Raw genomic sequence first — 17489 nt, 5'->3', positions numbered from 1 at the left:
CGATTTTCAATCAGAAGCCATGACAAAAGCTGTGTGGTGCGCATTGAATAGAGGCATTCACACGTCGATGCACTGTTTTCAAAGAACTGACATTGACCAAATAACACTGAAATTTTTATTTTAAGGGGAAAATGTCACAGATCTCAGTTTGTGCCAAGCCAGATAGCCGGTTGGGTGGATAAAAGGCATGCCGACACAATTGGTGACATCTTTAAAGCGAATGGTTTTAACATGGCAGGATACTAAAAGCCCAAAACACACAGAAGGAATAAACGACTGAATGCAAAGAAACCTGGTTATGAAAAAGACTGAAAAAGAGAGATGCCATTTGGACTCTTTGTCCTTAACACCTCACAAGTTTTTCTCTTGGGTTTACTGTTCTTTTCATACTTCCTCCATCTACCCTTTTAACTTTCCTTCTTACGCCTCCTTTCCATTTCAGGACAGCTATGACTGACTGGCAATGCCATTCAGTGCAAACACCTCACTCTCTCACACCCCTACACCCTCATCCATGTCCTCAAATGTTATTTCAACTTTCTCTGCAGCTGCTTTTCTCCCTCCATACCATAATTATCCTTCTATTTTACCTTCTTTGCCATCACTTTTACGCTTCTACCCTCTATCTGCATGAATAAATAAATATGCGTGTCAATAAAATACAGCTCTCTGTGAAAGGGAACAGCCTGAAAGGCAGGAGCCTATTATTTTTTGTCAACAGCATCAAGCAGATTCATGGGAAAGACTTGTTTTGTTTTCAGCATATGGACGCATAAATCAGATATTTCCATATAAGCTGACACCTGTTCTCTCCACCGTCTTCCCCTCCATCTGCTCTCCTGAGTTACAATACAGCTGACATGTTTACTGACAAAACACGCGTGCATAAGGAGAGATTATCCTTCACTCACCTCTTTGCACCAGCATGGTGACCTCGCTGCCTTTGGGACACTTGCTGAGCAGGTCGACCACCTGGTTGTGAGACATGCTCTGCACATTCCTCTTGTTCACCTCCACGATGATGTCACCCTCCCTGAGGCCACGGCAGCGTGGGTAGTCCACAATCTGTTTCACTCTCTGCCCTCCACCTCCTAGACTGTCAGCAATGGTGAAGCCGAAGCCCTTGTCTCCTTTCTCCATGTGTACAGTGATGAGCTCTGGTTGCGTTGCAATGGATGAGGCCAGGGTGACCACATCGCTGGGGTAGCCGAGCTGGGAAGAGGTATCGGAAGCCACTTCTGCAGAGGGGCTGTGGGGTCGGGGGAGGCCGTTGAGGGGCGCTCCACCGTTTGCCGGGCCGTTGTTGTTCTGACTGCTGTGGCTGGAGGGTGAGTCGAAGTTGTTAGGGGCCTCCTGGCCGTTGACAATGATGGGATCTTTGTTGTCAAGAATAGCCACTGAGGTAACCAGGCTGGTGTTGGGGTCATCTGGGTCAAAAGGCAGCGGGTAGCCACGGCACAGCTCCAAGTTGACCATGGAACCGATTGGGATGGACTGGAAGATCTTCACAACTTGAGCATGGGTGTAGCCCAGCACACAGGTGTCGTTAACGCTCACGATCACATCACCTTAGAGGAAGAAGAAAAAAAAGAAACAGAAGTCAATTAAATCTGGTAAAATACAACATTTCCCTGCAGGACACACGTTAAACTTTTCTATTTATTCGTCAGACGATCAAGCAATCAGAAAACAACTGAACTTTGATAAAATAAGAACACCAACCTGTCTCCATTTTGCCATCGAGGGCGGCAGGTCCATCTAGGACCAGACTCTTTATCTGCAGGAACTCGTCTGGCTCGTCCCCTCCTACAACCGTAAAACCGAACCCCCGACGACTCTTCTTCAGTTTGGTATTGATGAAAGTGCCCTTCAGTTCAGATCGGTTCCGAGTAAAGAAAGGCTTCCCTCCTGGACACAAAGAAAAAGAATATTCAGTGATGATCACACCGATGTAATAATACAAACTCAACTGATTAAGAACTGCATTCAGTGTGCATACCCCTGATGATAAAGTGTGGTAAAGTGATTTTGGCTCATTGGCTCAAACTAGTAACACACAACTAATGTTAACTGTCTGTGAGGATCTGATCTGATTTAAAAAAAGTTGATTCATTAGGTCGAAGGGATAAACCCAATTCAGAGTACTAGCATCACCTTGTGTAGGCATCAACCACGGAATGGTCATATCTGACAACTGCAGTCTTTAGAATTGGTATAAAATACCTAAACAATGTCTGTGTAATATGATTGTAAAGGATCAAATATAGATATAGTAATACCTAAGGCAATAGTGATTGCTTTAAAGTGCATGATATCAAAAGCACAGATCATAACCCATCCTTAAAAGAAACCCAAACAAGTTGCCATGATAAGACAAAGGAATTTTTAATTTCCAGAGTGTAAATTAAATGACACTGTGTCAGCGGACTGATTGGCCTGGATCACATTTTCAGTGGTGGTTTTGTATTGGAAGAGATGCACCAGATATTAAAGCCTTGACATCTAACACCGATGGCATTCCTCACATATGAATGTGAATCGAACATGTTCGCATGAGACAAGGTTCTCCCTTGATAAACAGTTACTGAAACCTCATCTGTCAGCAAAACATCTGTATTATTCAATACTGGTAGTGAGGGTTTAATTAACACAGAAATCTACACCAAGCATATTTCACAACGGTCTAAAGAAAGATGAATTGCTCTGACTTCTGTAATCTAAACCGAATTCCAGTCATTTCCTTCTTCTTGCCTTCTCTACCATTATCTGGCATTAAGGATAAAATTAAGAAATATCTTGGATAGAGACTCAGTCTAAATAAAAAAATGAACAATGCAGAGCAACAGTTAAGTAGAGAGACAGGCTGAACTCCAGTTGTCTATTAAGACAAAACATAAAGCACATGCCACAGAAACAGACTAACATATACATCACTGCACTGAGGAGTAGTAGATGTTGCGAGAGGTGAATGTGGGCTAAGTCTCCTACGGCACCACACCAGGCTATGAAAATGCAACAACTTGCACATTTAATGCAAAATGTATTACCCTTAGAGTCAGTTTGTGTCCTCTTGTTTTTATTGTTTGGAGGTGTGTGTGTGTTTGTGTGCTTTGCCTTCGAATTGCATTTTTCAGAACAGGAAAGATGTAACAAAACTGTTAGCTGATATGGCAGTTTTATCCACAAGGGATGCAAGAGCAGACCAGGATGCAGGGGAAACATGAAAGCAGGCTGTTAGATCAAGAGTTTTCAAATGACGTCTTCCTCTGGAGGAATATCAAGAGCTTAGACAGTCGGTAGGAGCCGGTAAGTAGAGAGTGAGACAGAAAGATGGACAGTACCGACAACTGAACCAAAGCAGAGAGTTGTGGGAGACAAGACAAAAGCCAGCCCGACAGCAAATGTGAGCAATAAAATAAAGAGATCGATGATGGTAAAGGAAAAGGCGGCCGACAGCGCGGCAAGGGAGAGCAAGAGGGAGAGACGGGCTGAGGTAGTTAATTCTCTGCCATGGCTGTGCTAATTAGACAAGCTGCTAGTGGGAGGCTGGTATAAAAGGAGCTGGCAACCAGGAGAAGGAAACCCACAGTAATGGCTAGACACTATGTTTGTAGGTGTGTTCATTGCTAAATGATGGGTGAAATGAGGCCATTATTAGATCGAGAAAACAAACAACAAATCAGAGGTTTCGCAAGAATCAACATGTGGCCATGATAAACATCCGATGAGGGAAAGCAAGCTGTGCTTGGCAGCGTTCACTATGTCTTCACAAAAATACAAACGTTGTCTCCAGAGCTCGATTCGACTAGATGTAGTCTACTGTACATACCAGATGGGTTGAGTTTTACTTGACTTATTAACAATATATAATATGAGTCCTTCAGAGAGCAGCTCTCTAATGGCAATTCATAACCGTCCCTGCATCATGAAACCTAAAACACAGCCGGAGGCAGCAGCACAGAAAAACAAACTCTACTGTAAGAGTTGAATTTTGTTTAACTCGTAATGAGTCACTCTGGGTAACACAGTCTAGAAACAGAAAAGCACTCCTGTTCTCATAAAGTTTCAGACTTTACTTATACAGATGATAACTTACGTTTTTGGCCCATCGCATTGGGCACTGGTGGACCTGTCTGAGGGTCCCTGTAGGTCTCCTGGTGGTTGGCCGCATAGCTGGCCAATGGGGCCCCTGCCAGCGCTGCGTCCTCGATCCATTCTGCAACGGCAAGAGGCACATATTCTCTAGATGGCGTCTAGACATGTTAACAGCTGTCCTACTTGTAGAACACACCAATGCTAAAGGTTCTTGGACAACATGTCCCGCAGTGCTGCGTTTGGGACCGAGCCATTTTGGTTTCTTTGAAGACGTGCTAAGCAAGGGGCGAATGTACGTGTGTTCAAATAATTATGTGAAACCTTAAGAAGTTCAATTTGAACAGGCTATGTGAGCTTCAGTGCTGTTTCACATCTCTTTACTGAAATAAAAGTTAGGTGTGTGTTACAGCGTCATGGCACAGATCAGACCGCAGCCTTCATTAATACTCCAATCAATGCAGATGTGGGGAAAAAAAGAAAAAATCTCTAAATGAGGGAGACTCAGGTTTCATACAGGAGGAATCAAAAGGTAATCAAGGTGAATCAAATGTTTTCTGCTGAATGAGCAGAAGGTGGAGCGCTTTAGGTGAATTCCCTCCTGCATTCACAATGAATTTCTCTGTGGGGTGTCCTGTGAGGCTTAAGACTGTAGGCAGGAGCAACCTTAGGTTACCTGTTGGCTGAGATTTGGCTACTGTGTGCTATATTATTACTGTGATTAATGGCAGATTTTCTTAAGGCACACAAATTAGAATGGAGATTTTCAGATCATTTGCAGCAGAAGTCAAACTCACCTGTCTTCTGCTTAGGAAAAAGGGCTTTCAAGTTATTTCAACAAACAAGAATCCAAAAGTAGCACAGAAAACTGAAATTAACTTCAAAAAGGCTGCGTGGTACAGCCGCAAATAATAGTTATGCCTTTATGGAAGAGCACTTAGCAAATCATAAGGCAGTAGCAGGCAACATTAAATACCGCAGCAATAACTGGCATAGACAGATACAGTCACGCTTGCACACAAAGACACATAGACTGGCAACTCATTCATACACATGAATAGAAATAAAGAAAATGACGCCCCCGGCAGGGGCTTGTGGACGAACCTCGGATGTAGCGCTCACCTTCAGGTGGCTGCTGGCTTTGGGGCTGAGGCTGCTGAGGCGGCTGCTGCTCCAGCTGCCTGCGCCTCTTAGCCTCCAGCATCGGATTTTCATACTGGGTCTTCCTGTTGATATGACTTTGAGACAGGTGGAAGGAGAGGATGGGGGTTGAGGAAACGCAGCACAGGAGGAATAGATAACAGGATGAAGGAAAGCGGAGATATAAAGGAGAAGGTAAGGTAACAGAAAAGTGAGACAGAGTCAAGAAATGGGGAAGGGGGAGGTGAAAATACACTCTGATTAATACAAAGTGACACAATACACATGCAACCGCACAGAAACCCCTCACAGAGACATGCATGACACAATTACGCCCACAAATCACATCTAATAGATCTGTGTGTGATGATGGCTTAATTCAGAGAAACCACAAACATCTCCCACATTCCCCACTGAGCCTGGGAGGTTCCCTGCTAACTTAACCAGCACTGAAAATTGAAATCTGAAAGCACCATATTATACAGCAAATAGAGGAAATGGTGAATAATGTATATTAAAAAAACAAAAAAACAAAGCAAAAATAAAGAATCCCACTGCCTTGAAACCCCAGGTGCTATTTTGAACAACATCAAAAACGAATGAAACACATTTGTGTTAATACAGAGGCCCAGCGGCTACACACAGCACAAGATGCACGCACACTGGCTGAATATTTTCCCAGATGGTAATGACACAAACAAAATGGCCTACATTTTCTAGCACACAAAAGACCAAAATAGCTGATGCTAAAATCTGGCTGTGATGTCAGAGCGGAACTGTACATACATTAGAGCAACTCCCATTTACAGTGAGGGGAAGAGTGTGTGAGAATAAAAAAAGAGTGTTGACGCGCTTCTATTTATGTGCATGAAGAGAACAATCTCTTCGTCTCTTTATTTTCTGCATGCAAGACTTTTGTGCAGCGTCAGCCTGCACGTTTGAGTGTCCTTGTGTTGCATACTGTGCGTCACTTACTCAACATAGTAGACCCCATACACTGGATCATCTATTTTCTCCCATCCTGGTGGAAGTTCTGTAAAAAACAAAGAACAAACAAGACAATGAGAGGATGAGGAAAACTCAAGGCCATGTATTGAGCTATTAAGAGACAAGGCCAGGAGAGACCTTTTGCCTCTCCATTGTGCCTGCCTGTCAGTCAGTCTCCAGAGGCCAGAGCAACTCAACAGATTCAGGGACCGTCTGACTGTCCCTGCCTCTGTCCCTTAACACACAGCTGACATTTCCACACATCAGATAAGAGCAGAGCAAGAGCCCCTTGGGCACTGACGGACAGATGAATGAAGAGTGAGGGGAAATGAAGGGAGGAAGGAGTGGAGAGAGGTCAGAGAGAGGGACGGCAGGTAGGATAGAAAAAAAAAAGTAGAAAAAAGGAAGGGAGACAGGTGATAATATAAAGGAGAGGAAGATGGTGGAATAACAAACTGTACAAAACACCCCAAAAGACTTGATACATTGTGTAGTGAACAGTGAGAAAATGACTGGCGAGGTCTTGAACAGTACAACATGGCCTGACGTGCACATCACCAGAAATGTAACTACGCACCACAGACAGCTGTGACTGGTCCAGAATGCAGTTCCTTGTTCACATGTCTCAGCGGCTACACACCATTTACTCTAATGTCTTCTCTATGTTTTGTGTTGCAGTGATTTCAGAAGCAGTAACTGTTGATCCACACTTTATACCATCAACTCCAACATGAGTGGCTCAGTTCCAGTCGCCTTTGTGGGAACTACAGAGTGAAACCTAATACAGCTGACTGGTCAGTGCCCAGTGTTTTAGCTTAATCGCAGAACAATGCCAACAAATCAGTGCACAAGTATAAATCCTTGCAACAGCGTAGCCCCCTGTGGTGTAGGAAGTGTAAACCAAGCTTTAGTTGTTGTTTTTTTTTTATACCAATGACAAACATTAGAGACCCACACCAACAGTTAATCCATTGGCTAAATTGGTGAATATCTGCGTATCTGTACTTGGTTCAAACACAATGTTGTGGTGTTTGATTTCAGTCTGTTGTTAATTATGTTTCATCCGTCACTGTGCCAACGTGTGTGAATGTAGCGCAGACCAGGCTTCACATGTGCTTCTGCTTTGTGGGCTAAATTTTAACCTTGCATGAATAAAAAGCTCATTCTCTGGCGCTGAGAGTGACTGCCAGCTCAAGGCGAAGCAAGCACGCATGTAAAGACACTGATTTTTAGAATAAAGTTTAAATTCAGTGTTAATTAAGAAAAGATATGAATATGACTAGACCCACTGCAGCAGTGAGCCGTACCCCGATGGCGTAATCTTTGTGTGTTTCTACAGTTTAGTGTCTCTTTGCCGTTATCTTCAACACAGCCATCAGAGTCCATTTTAAAGTCTGATTACAGCTGCACTGATTATTGGCACATAGATAATGTCAGAGGGTTCTAATTGGCTAAAAACACAGATTGCTCAATAATCCTCTCTTGTGATGTATAAGTTTTACATACTATTACACTCAGCCAATTCAGCCGTGCCCTGTGTGTGAACAGACAGTAATTACACTCATTCAACTTGGAGAGCCTCCCTGTGCTTTTTAATAAGGAAGAGCTGGAGTGGAGTCAGCAGCATATGCAATAAAATCTGAAATCTGTCCTGAGGCATGCTGCTTATCTTGCATAGATATTTGGGAGATCGCGTGTGAATCCATCTTCCCAGGCTTCACGCTAAACCACAGTGGTTTTCTTACCAGTCAGCATTCTGACAGATGTGACAATGGTCTACCGCAAGAAGCAACCTGATTGGTGGAAGTTGGCTTTTCATAGTAGGTGATAGACAGACGGTTCAGCCAATCACCTGCTAGGTATTTTTGGATGTGTGTGCCCTTTTCCCAACAGTTTCCAAGAACAGTTCAGTGTAACAAACCATGTGCTGCATCAGACTATCACACCTACACTGCCTACGTATCTATGATTTGTAAGTGAGGCAGATTCAGAGAAACCGCAGATGAATCTATAATCAGTCGACAGTTTCACGCACATAAGCAACTTGAGCTCCTCTTATTCCAGATTTTCGACAAGCGCTGCAGATAGTACAAAAAGCACAAGCCGCAAAGATGGAATGCAAGGTTACAGTGTTAAGCGATGTAGCAACAGTGGACCCACAAAGCAGGCACGGTGAATTATCATTCAGATGTTTTGAGCTGAAACATTAAATGGAATGTGGTCCCGCCTCACGTCACGCAAAATTTTAATCACCCACTTGATTTCACACTGCACTAGTTCTGCTCCAGGAGATTTACCGTTGTGTGTGTGTGTGAGAGAGAGAGAGAGAGAGAGAGAGAGAGAGAGAGAGAGAGAGAGAGAGAGAGAGAGAGAGAGAGAGAGAGAGAGAGAGAGAGAGAGAGAGAGAGTGCAAAAAGGACGCTTGGTGCTGCAAACGTCTTAAAGGCATGGAATGAAGTTAAGTGTGTGGAAACACAAATGAGAAAGACACCGAGAGAAAAAGCTGTCACTCATTATGCAGTGTTTTCCTCTCACCGCATATGCTTCATCCCACTTTCCAGAACATATTGTGAATTCAAGGGGGAGTCAAGTGTGATGAATTACATGTTTAACTGTTTGCATCTCATTCTCCTGATACAGACCAGTGATTGATTTCTCCTGAGTAAGCATGTGCTGCAGAGAGGATCTTTGTGCGAATATGCGTGTGTGTGTGTGAGACTTTGTGCATGTGTGTGCGCATAAAATGTGCTCGTCTGCTCCTCCTTGGAGGACAAAAGTTAATTGCGTTTCTTTGCCCACCTTTATTGAATTGTGCTGATCGATAATTATTGAGCATGTTCAGCCAGTTGAGAGCTGTCTTTTGGACAGGGGACTTGTAACCTGACAATTTTAACATGGCAGCTGTTTAAGCAGCTTAACGAAATACAACAGAAAAAAAACCTGATAGACGCTGGCTTCACCTTCACAGCATCTTAGAAACTTCTTTCAAAGTAGATTTCTTTCTTTCTCCCATTTTATTGCTTTCTTGCAGCAGGGGCTAATGAAAGGCTTACTGTAGATATTTCTCAGTGGGTGATCCCATTCATATTACATTTAGTCATTTCACTCAATGTTAATAGAAGAAAATATTGATTAATGTAGCTTTAAGGCAGCACAGAATACTTAGTTCCAATTTTCCTGATCCTGGAGAGTTTATTTTACAAAACAAAAAAAACTATTACTCTCCTTTCAGAGCTATTCTGGAAAGAGAACGATGATCACATGTGTATATTTATTATACGTGTACCTGTGTTTCAGTGTACCGCCAGGTTATGTCAAAATATGGAAATGATAAAGGCCTAGTGCCATCATTTATCAGATATCTCCCCTACTGGAATGACATCATTCATTACCAGTGCAGAACGGTGCACTGGTAATGAATGTCCGTCTCCATGTCCGTCTCCAGACACCATTTATCCTGCACAAGTGGTCTCACTGCTGTGTCTGATAGGCTAGTTAGTGTGATGATGGGTCTCAGGGAAAAAAGGGCCTGTCGCTGTCTGGCTCAGACAGACACCCATTAGGAAATCATCATAATAACAATCTTCTTCAAATCAGCTTTTGCCTCTTATGTATGAGATGACAGCCTGCTTATGCGGCAGCGTTTTGGGTGTGCGTGTGGCGTGACGTTAGAAGGCATGTGGGTAAGTTGACAATGATGTGTTCAAGGCCACATACAGAGTGTGTTTGTAGGAAATCAAAGCCAAATATTAGATAAATGTCAAGAGTCTGCTGGCATAATGTCTCATTTTCAGATGATTAGCGTGACGGTCATAGTCACCTCTCACCAACTGTTAAATGACTCTGTGGTGATGCTGTGCATGTGATTATGTAGATGAGCACTTAGCTGCGGTGAGCCCTATTTTTCTTTTTCTTTTTTTTTCGTTTACCCATTAGAACGTGTTTAAATGTGGCTGTTTAACTGCAACAATGGGTTGGTGTAAAATCAAGGTGATACTGATGGTGACATGGTTAGTAAAGTTATATGTTTGTGCACCAGCAGGGAGGTGTAAAAGAAGACAGAAGCTCCTACCTAGGTCATTATCCAGCTCCTCCGTATGTACCCCTTCTACTCAGCGGGATGGACAGCGCAGGAGCAGCAAAGGATTGTTGGCAAGACAAGAGAGAGAAAACGTTACATCTGCGGGTTAGCTGCATGTAGTAACAACATGCGGCCACTGGGTGGAGAGAGTTCATCAAAGCCAGAGCATCGACCTCATGAGACAATCCATGTTTACAAAAATCTCAAGGTGTTTTCCCCAAAGGACCAGATCTTTGTGTGCGGTGTAAAAAAAATGGAGAAAAAAATGGAGTAGAGCTGATGAAGACTTTTGTTCTACCCAAATGATGGAAAGATCTACAAATGGAACCACTTATAATTTCATTTTTAAATGCATGCACATTTTAAAAGGGGAAGATAAAGAGTATATCTCTACAAAACTACATAAATTACATGCCTCATCTCATCATAAAATTACCATATGTATGTATATGTGCGCCTGCAAACCAATATTTGTGTTAAACATCTCCGAACAGTCAGGGAGGGCATTATTTATTTAAGAAGGACGATATTGATGATGCAGTTAGTTCACTGGAGCTGTGTGGCGTCTTACCACGAGAAACAGCTGGAGGAATGAGCAGAGCAGAGCAGCACCACCCCATGACTGCTCACCATGTTCTGTGACCCAACACTGACACCTAAGGGCTACTGGTGGAACCTCTACTAGGTGGCCTTTTCATGACAACGCAACATTGTAAGATCAAGATTTGTTTAGGCTAAGAAAGAAAGAAAGACTAAAGGAGAAGCAGATAGAGTCATAATCCCACGAGCAATCATGCTTGCACATACCATCATCGTCACATTCTTCCAGGGGTTTCTGAGGTTTGTCCAGGCACCGAGGGTCTATCCAGGAGGTTGTCTTTGTATTGTGGCTACACAGAACAAACAAGAATAAAGTTACTTGGATGCGGATAAAAGAAATCTTTATCTCCTCTCATTATCATGTATAACCATAAAATAAAAAAGTTACAGTACATATTTTAGATAAGGATTGTCAGAATAATGTTTGTTACATGTGTGCAATGGTTGAAGTTGACCTAAACTATACTACAACAGAATTTGCTACAGCTATTTGCTATAATAGATTAAATACCCTGGAATCCGGCATTTAAATTTATTTAATATTAATGAGTATGTCTGTAAAGATACTCATCATCTGAGTCATGGTACTGTATGTCCAAAAAACAAAGCTAAAACAAAGGAACTGGATAGTGCATTCTCATTAGTTTTATAATAGCATACATACATCACATTGTGTAACTGGGAACCTGGATGCTACAGCATGAGAGTCAGACCCACCAAAAATTTAGCACAAATGAGATTGAAATTCCACATTTAATAGGACTAAATCATACTCTATTATGACTAACATCCTTTATTACTTACTCTATAAAGTAGACCTCTCCATTCTCGGTGTAGGCCATCTCCCAGTTGTCAGGCAGAGGTCCCAGAGGGTCCTCAGAGGGAGGATGGCTCAGGTGAGGGTGTGTCTGCTGTGTGCTCTCCGTGATGGCCGGTGGTGAGGGCGTTGTCCCAGCGTAGGACGGGTCACTCAGGTGGGGGGCGAAGGGGCGCACCGAGTGATGAATATCGTCAAATTCACTAGAGTCTCCTGGTGGGATCAAAAACGAGCACAGAGGTGTCAGGAACATTTTGATTAGATGACGCCTGTAAGACTTTCAGGAACAAAAAGTAGCTGCGAAGACAAGGTGAGTACCGCGAGAGGAGCCTCGAGACCACACCACAACGGGAACAATTGCTTCCATTGCTTAAAAAGGTCGATGCTTTGCTTTAAAATTTACTCGGGTGACAAATATTATGGACTGTAAAATGTTTCAAGAAAAACTGCAGTTTTGAGAGCAAAGTAAAAATGAAAAGCAGGGAAATATAAATTTAGCTCTCATATTTCTAAAATATTTGAAATTCTACATCAATAAAAAAATCTATTTGACCTGCGAAGTCGAAATACTTTCAAGACTAAAGCAGGTTTTAGAAATAACACAGCTGAGCATATCCATTCATGCTAAACTAAACGTTTACTACAGCTAGCTGAGTGACCAGTTCACACCTAGAATGATGGCCTCTGAAGTGCCATCACCTGGCTTCCTGTTATCTCATTTTCACACTCATACTTGACTAGCACCCTTGGTGCTCACACAATCACAGACGGCAAATAAACAACTTTTGGTCCCACCTTTCGAAAAACACATGGCAGAAACAGCTTTAGGGCTGAGTCAACCTCCCTAACATGCCCACTGACCTACGAACACACAGGAGGGCGTAAAAAATGATCTAAAATCTGAGGAAGTTGTTTAATTCAAGGTTAGAAGAGAGCCTAAAGCAGCACTGGTGTCTGTATACCGTTTCAATCGATTAAAAAAATATCTCCCTCTAACACATACATGACCCTGAATCATTTCACATATGGGGGCTGCTCAGACATCCACCTTCTGCTGCTTGCAGCCAGGTGGCACTGTTTTACATTTTTGGATGCAGCTATGCAGACAGATGTAGTCAAACCCTGAAACCACTTACCAATCAAAGAAGCTTTTGTATTCTGCAGCCCCTCACCACACCAAAGCTCTCTCTTCACTTCTTTTATGCTTTCTCCTGCTTCTTCATTTTCTTGGACTACTTCACTCAATAAAACCGTCCCTCACTCGTCTCTTTTTCTCCGCTCAGTCCTTTTCAGACTTCTCCCCCCTTCCCAGCCACTCCCACTTTCTTCTTTAATTTCCTGCTACCATCTCTCCATTTCCCTCCCCTTTATCCATCAGCATCAGCCTCACCGTCTCTCTCCCCTCAAACAGAGCAGCAGAAAACAGGATCGCATACCAGTGTTGTAGTCCAAACTAAACACAGCACAGCATGTTCTCAGGCTGTTGTCAAAGATGGATCTCCAAGCAGCTGCCTGCAGGTCTGTTTGTTAAGGGTGTCCACAGGAGCTAAAGGAGCTGCGACTCCCAGAAAACAAGGTGGAGTTAAGAAACAACTACAGCTGCTGATTGGTGACAGGCGCAATTGTCAGGCGGTGGAGAAACCTGTCATGTGGACCTGTGTTTATCAGCGCCAAATGTGGCTTTCATTTCGAATGTGTCCTATGCAAAGAAGCCAAACTTAATTTAGTAGCTGGGACTCTGCCAGCACTGTGGGCGGTATTTTTTTTGTCCAAATAAATTACATTTGTGCCTAAATCAATCTGAGAGAGAAGGCTGGTGACACCTGGCTTCAGAATGTGATTCAAAGGCATCTTGAGCGACCACTTGTTATTGAATTTCACTTCCCTACTCATAATGTAAAGCTAGTTCACGTGGAAGAATCCACATCTGTGCTCAACATAACAGCTACAGAAAAGAGTGTTTGGCTTGGCCTCAATTCATACGGTTTCTTCAACATATAACATAACTCTATCAAATATTTTTTCAGATAAATAAAAAGCTCTTTAGATTTACCAGCCAATGCAATATTCTCTTATAAGGTAAGTAAGTTAAAATAGTCAAGCAAAGGACAGAAATCTGTAGTACTACTTCTGTACAGTGTGAAAGGCAGGCCTTCTTTGTACATATGTGTTCCAGGAGAGATATCCTTGACAAGATCACCAGTTATATTCTCCAGTTTGGGAGAGTCATAGATGACATTATAAAACTATTGCAGTGCTCTACATTAAAGTAAGGTGAATATAACTTAATGTATAAAGGAGATGATTGCTTTTTCAATACAAGAATTATTTTCCATTTCTACTCAATAAATTACATAATCCAGAGCCAGGGATACATGTGAAAGTGGGAGATCAGACTTGCTTCCTACCACTGGCATAATGTTCAGCAAAGCTCCTGATCACTGTGACTTCCTCACCTCTAAAAATTCAGTCCTACATTTGGCAAAACTAAATAAATTGAAGAGAGGTGGCATCCAACCCGATAAAAAGAGAATTTTCATTAAAGTCTCTCAATCTCTAAACTGTGGGGATATCAATCAGTACCAATAGCCTTCAACTATCTATCCACATCCTCTAACTTTTCTTCTTTCCTCTCCCTCCTCCTCGACCTCCTCTCCTCTCCACTCACCTGTAAAGCTGCTGTTCATGTCAGGGAGGTCCTCGTCGTCCTCCTGCTGCTGCTCTCCAGGCCCTATTCCAGCATTGTGCATGTCATTGTAGGACTTGCTGCGTAGAGGAGTGGAGTGCTGCGAGCCCGGCAGGCTACTGCTGAGCCCGTCTGGCAGTGGGGCATCACCGCCGCTACCGCTGCTGCTAATCACTTTCCCACTGGGGGGCTGCACCGGTGGCTTGGGCGTCCCATAATAGTTACCTAGGCGACGGAGAAGGAGGTGGGGAGAGGAGATGGGAGGGTGGGATTAAAAAGACAGAAAAAAGTAGTAGGAGGTCATGAGAGGAGGGGTCAAAGAGTTTTTGTGTGTGTGTTGGAGGGGGTTTAGTCACAGGCTTTGTATGCAAATAGAATGGCAGAGTTTGTCTGTGGGAGAATGTTAATCTCCAAAGCAAAACTACATCTTTTCCTTGTTAACCCCATTAAACTTTTCCAACAAATAAGTTTTAACTTAACAAAAACACTTAAATATTAAACTCCAGTCATTTTAACTAACAATATCACATCACTTTCGACTGTTTTGTTAAATTGTGTGTCAGAGGCACAACACTAGTTTCCACACACTATCGGGAAATGTAAGGAACTGAAACACATTAGTACTGGTTTTCCTCCTTGTAGTTCACACATTTTTTCAGCTAAAATGTTCTTCAGGTTCCTATACCACATTTCAGCCTGGTTTCCTACACACTGGGATCAGTGAAGTGAGTGAGCTAGCTGAGAGCCAGAAGTCCACTGGCCTTGTTTGTTCCTCCTAGCTTGCCGCCACCATTGTTGTGGAACAGTGCACAAGCCATGTGGACACAGCAGATACTTAATTAAACATCAGCTGACTGAATGGAAATGCTACATGCAGAGTTGTTGTTGACAGTACTTTCAGTGTGTCTGCAGTGACTTTCTTAAGTAAAGCAAAAGCTCATGTGACACATGACAGTGTGTCACGTGGCATGATCCGTCAATGTATTTGTGTTTGTTGTCTAGAACTGCCTTAGTTACAATTAAAAGAAGAGTACTTTCTGATGGAGTCAATGCTAATGGTCCTCACTTAATCCATACGTACGTGTCTAATATATCCAAAACATACTGTTTGACTTTATCAGCCAACCACTGAAACAAAGCCTAGAGAGAGATATACGCATTCATGTGTCAATCTGTCAGTGTGAGAAAACTTATACAAAACATAATAACCAAGCAATGAACAGTGGCCTTTGAATATGCCTAGCATTCACCAGACCCTTTATTTAATACCTTTATAACATAACATAATAGAATTTGTCCTTCATCGTCATCAGAAAATAACTCTTGATAGACCTGAAGAGAGGCTGTGAATGTATACTGTATATGCTATAGGCCCCTATTCATGGTGGACATGGAGGACAACAGTAGAGCATGTCAATAAATGAAAGAACTAGAATAAGAAAAATCTTCTCAATTTAAAGTCTTCTTGTTGCTTTGTATTTCAGAGACCAAGTGTTCAGACAGAGGTGGAATAGATTTCTAGAGGTAAAAGGTGAAGCATGTGGTCTTTGGCACCAACACTAAAACTTCACTTTTGTGTGGGTTGGCATTGAGTGCCCAATAGAGGCAGAGAAGGAACATGCTGTGGCAGTATTTGTACCTGTCCACCAGTAGACTGATTGACCTGGATGGAGGTACGACACACCTCCTTGCTAACAATGTACGACAGGTGGGCGAGATCAAGTGCGAGTGGGACGTGAAAAGGGACATCGCTATATATCCCATTCAGGCTGGCAAACCAGTCCTGAGTCAGGTTAAATGCCATTTAAGCATGTTTACTGATTAACACAAACAGACAGTAACAGCCTGTTCTTGTGTGTAATCAATGCATATTGTAGACGTATGTACAAGTATCATTGTGTCTTTGTATGACAACAACTTCCCGGCCCACAATTCTTTTTATCTGGAGTTGCTCTGTTGGAACGGATTATGTCTGGGCCAAGATATGCCGGGCAAATCAAATCATTTGGGCGTGCTTTATGTAGCGATGGACACTAAAGTAGACATAGTCATACACCTCATCTGAGCACCACAGAGTTGAATTTGCCTCTGACTGGTTGTGGGACTTTTTCAGCTGAGTGCAGAGATATTTTTTCTCTCCGTATTAGTTGAAACATGTCACATAATGAAATCCAAATGGCTAGAAACTGTCAACAGTACACACAACCAAAGGGTGACAGTGTTCTGATTTACCTTCATACGTTCCTATCTCCAACAGGGTCCCAGTCTTCTCCAACTTCAGGAAGTCGTCCACTGAGAGGAAGTTATAGTCCACGCCAGGAACTTCTCCTTCACGTGGGGCGCGAGTAGTACCTAGACACAAAGAGAGACAGAGCAGAAGTTAGTAGTGCATTGCCTTAATCATTTTCTACTTAGACAAACCATCTAAAATCTTGGTTGGCTTTTTATTTTTTTTTGCACTTGGTAGATCATTTCATTCATTGCACTGGTGGTCTGAGGGCTATGTTGCCAACTACTTGTGTTTAGACTTAAGCGTGTTACATACTACACAAGAAGCAAGAAATTTGTTCTTGTTCTCAAGGTGAGCAAGTTCAACTTCGTTCTAGCCAGGTCATTTATACTCCACCAGAAACTCTGGGGAAGTCCTCATATGGCCCTCCCATAGCAGCATACGTCACATGCGCTAAGCATTGTGGGATATGCGGGAGACAGCCAACGAGAGGCACTTTTCTTATTACTGGATGTCAGCCAGTGTCCGTCGGATCACACCGTTCATTCAGCATGCACCCACACACAGTATGCTGATATCTACCCAGGAGAGATTAGCGGTCACACTGCAAATATTAGCATCTGGGAGCTCACAGAGTAGCCGCTAGCATTTCCGCTTTTTCGCATTAACGATGCCCACTTCCACTTTCTGCGGAGTATGCACAAGCCATGCACAAGCCCCTCCAAAATGTAAAACTATTCAGTTTCATCACATAAATTAGACATGGCATGACACTGTTACTGGTAGTGGTGAAAGTCACAAACAGCACACCCTTAAAGGGAATAATCCACTGTTTAACATAATCCGTTATAATGCT

At 42.8% G+C, this 17489-nt stretch overlaps 1 protein-coding gene across 3 annotated transcripts in view; it reads right to left on the bottom strand.

Annotated features, from left to right (window-relative positions):
• Window positions 1–17489, bottom strand: part of magi1b (membrane associated guanylate kinase, WW and PDZ domain containing 1b) — a 125674-nt gene that overhangs the window by 29340 nt on the left and 78845 nt on the right. For 2 of the 3 annotated variants that reach the window (XM_084542763.1, XM_084542765.1), the window contains exons 3-12: window positions 16636–16755; window positions 14386–14628; window positions 11705–11930; window positions 11108–11190; window positions 10292–10327; window positions 6208–6265; window positions 5197–5330; window positions 4097–4216; window positions 1723–1908; window positions 912–1568 (exon numbers count right to left, since the gene is read on the bottom strand). In XM_084542763.1, the coding sequence (XP_084398889.1) occupies window positions 912–1568; window positions 1723–1908; window positions 4097–4216; window positions 5197–5330; window positions 6208–6265; window positions 10292–10327; window positions 11108–11190; window positions 11705–11930; window positions 14386–14628; window positions 16636–16755 (1863 nt within the window). The remainder of the gene's footprint in view (window positions 1–911; window positions 1569–1722; window positions 1909–4096; window positions 4217–5196; window positions 5331–6207; window positions 6266–10291; window positions 10328–11107; window positions 11191–11704; window positions 11931–14385; window positions 14629–16635; window positions 16756–17489) is intronic. The other variant, XM_084542764.1, reaches the window with a different exon arrangement.

This window comes from Chelon labrosus (assembly GCF_963514085.1).
Source record: "Chelon labrosus genome assembly, chromosome: 4".
Classification (NCBI taxonomy): domain Eukaryota; kingdom Metazoa; phylum Chordata; class Actinopteri; order Mugiliformes; family Mugilidae; genus Chelon; species Chelon labrosus.
The sequence above is the reverse complement of the archived record's forward strand: the minus strand, read 5'-3'. Positions and strand labels throughout refer to the sequence as shown.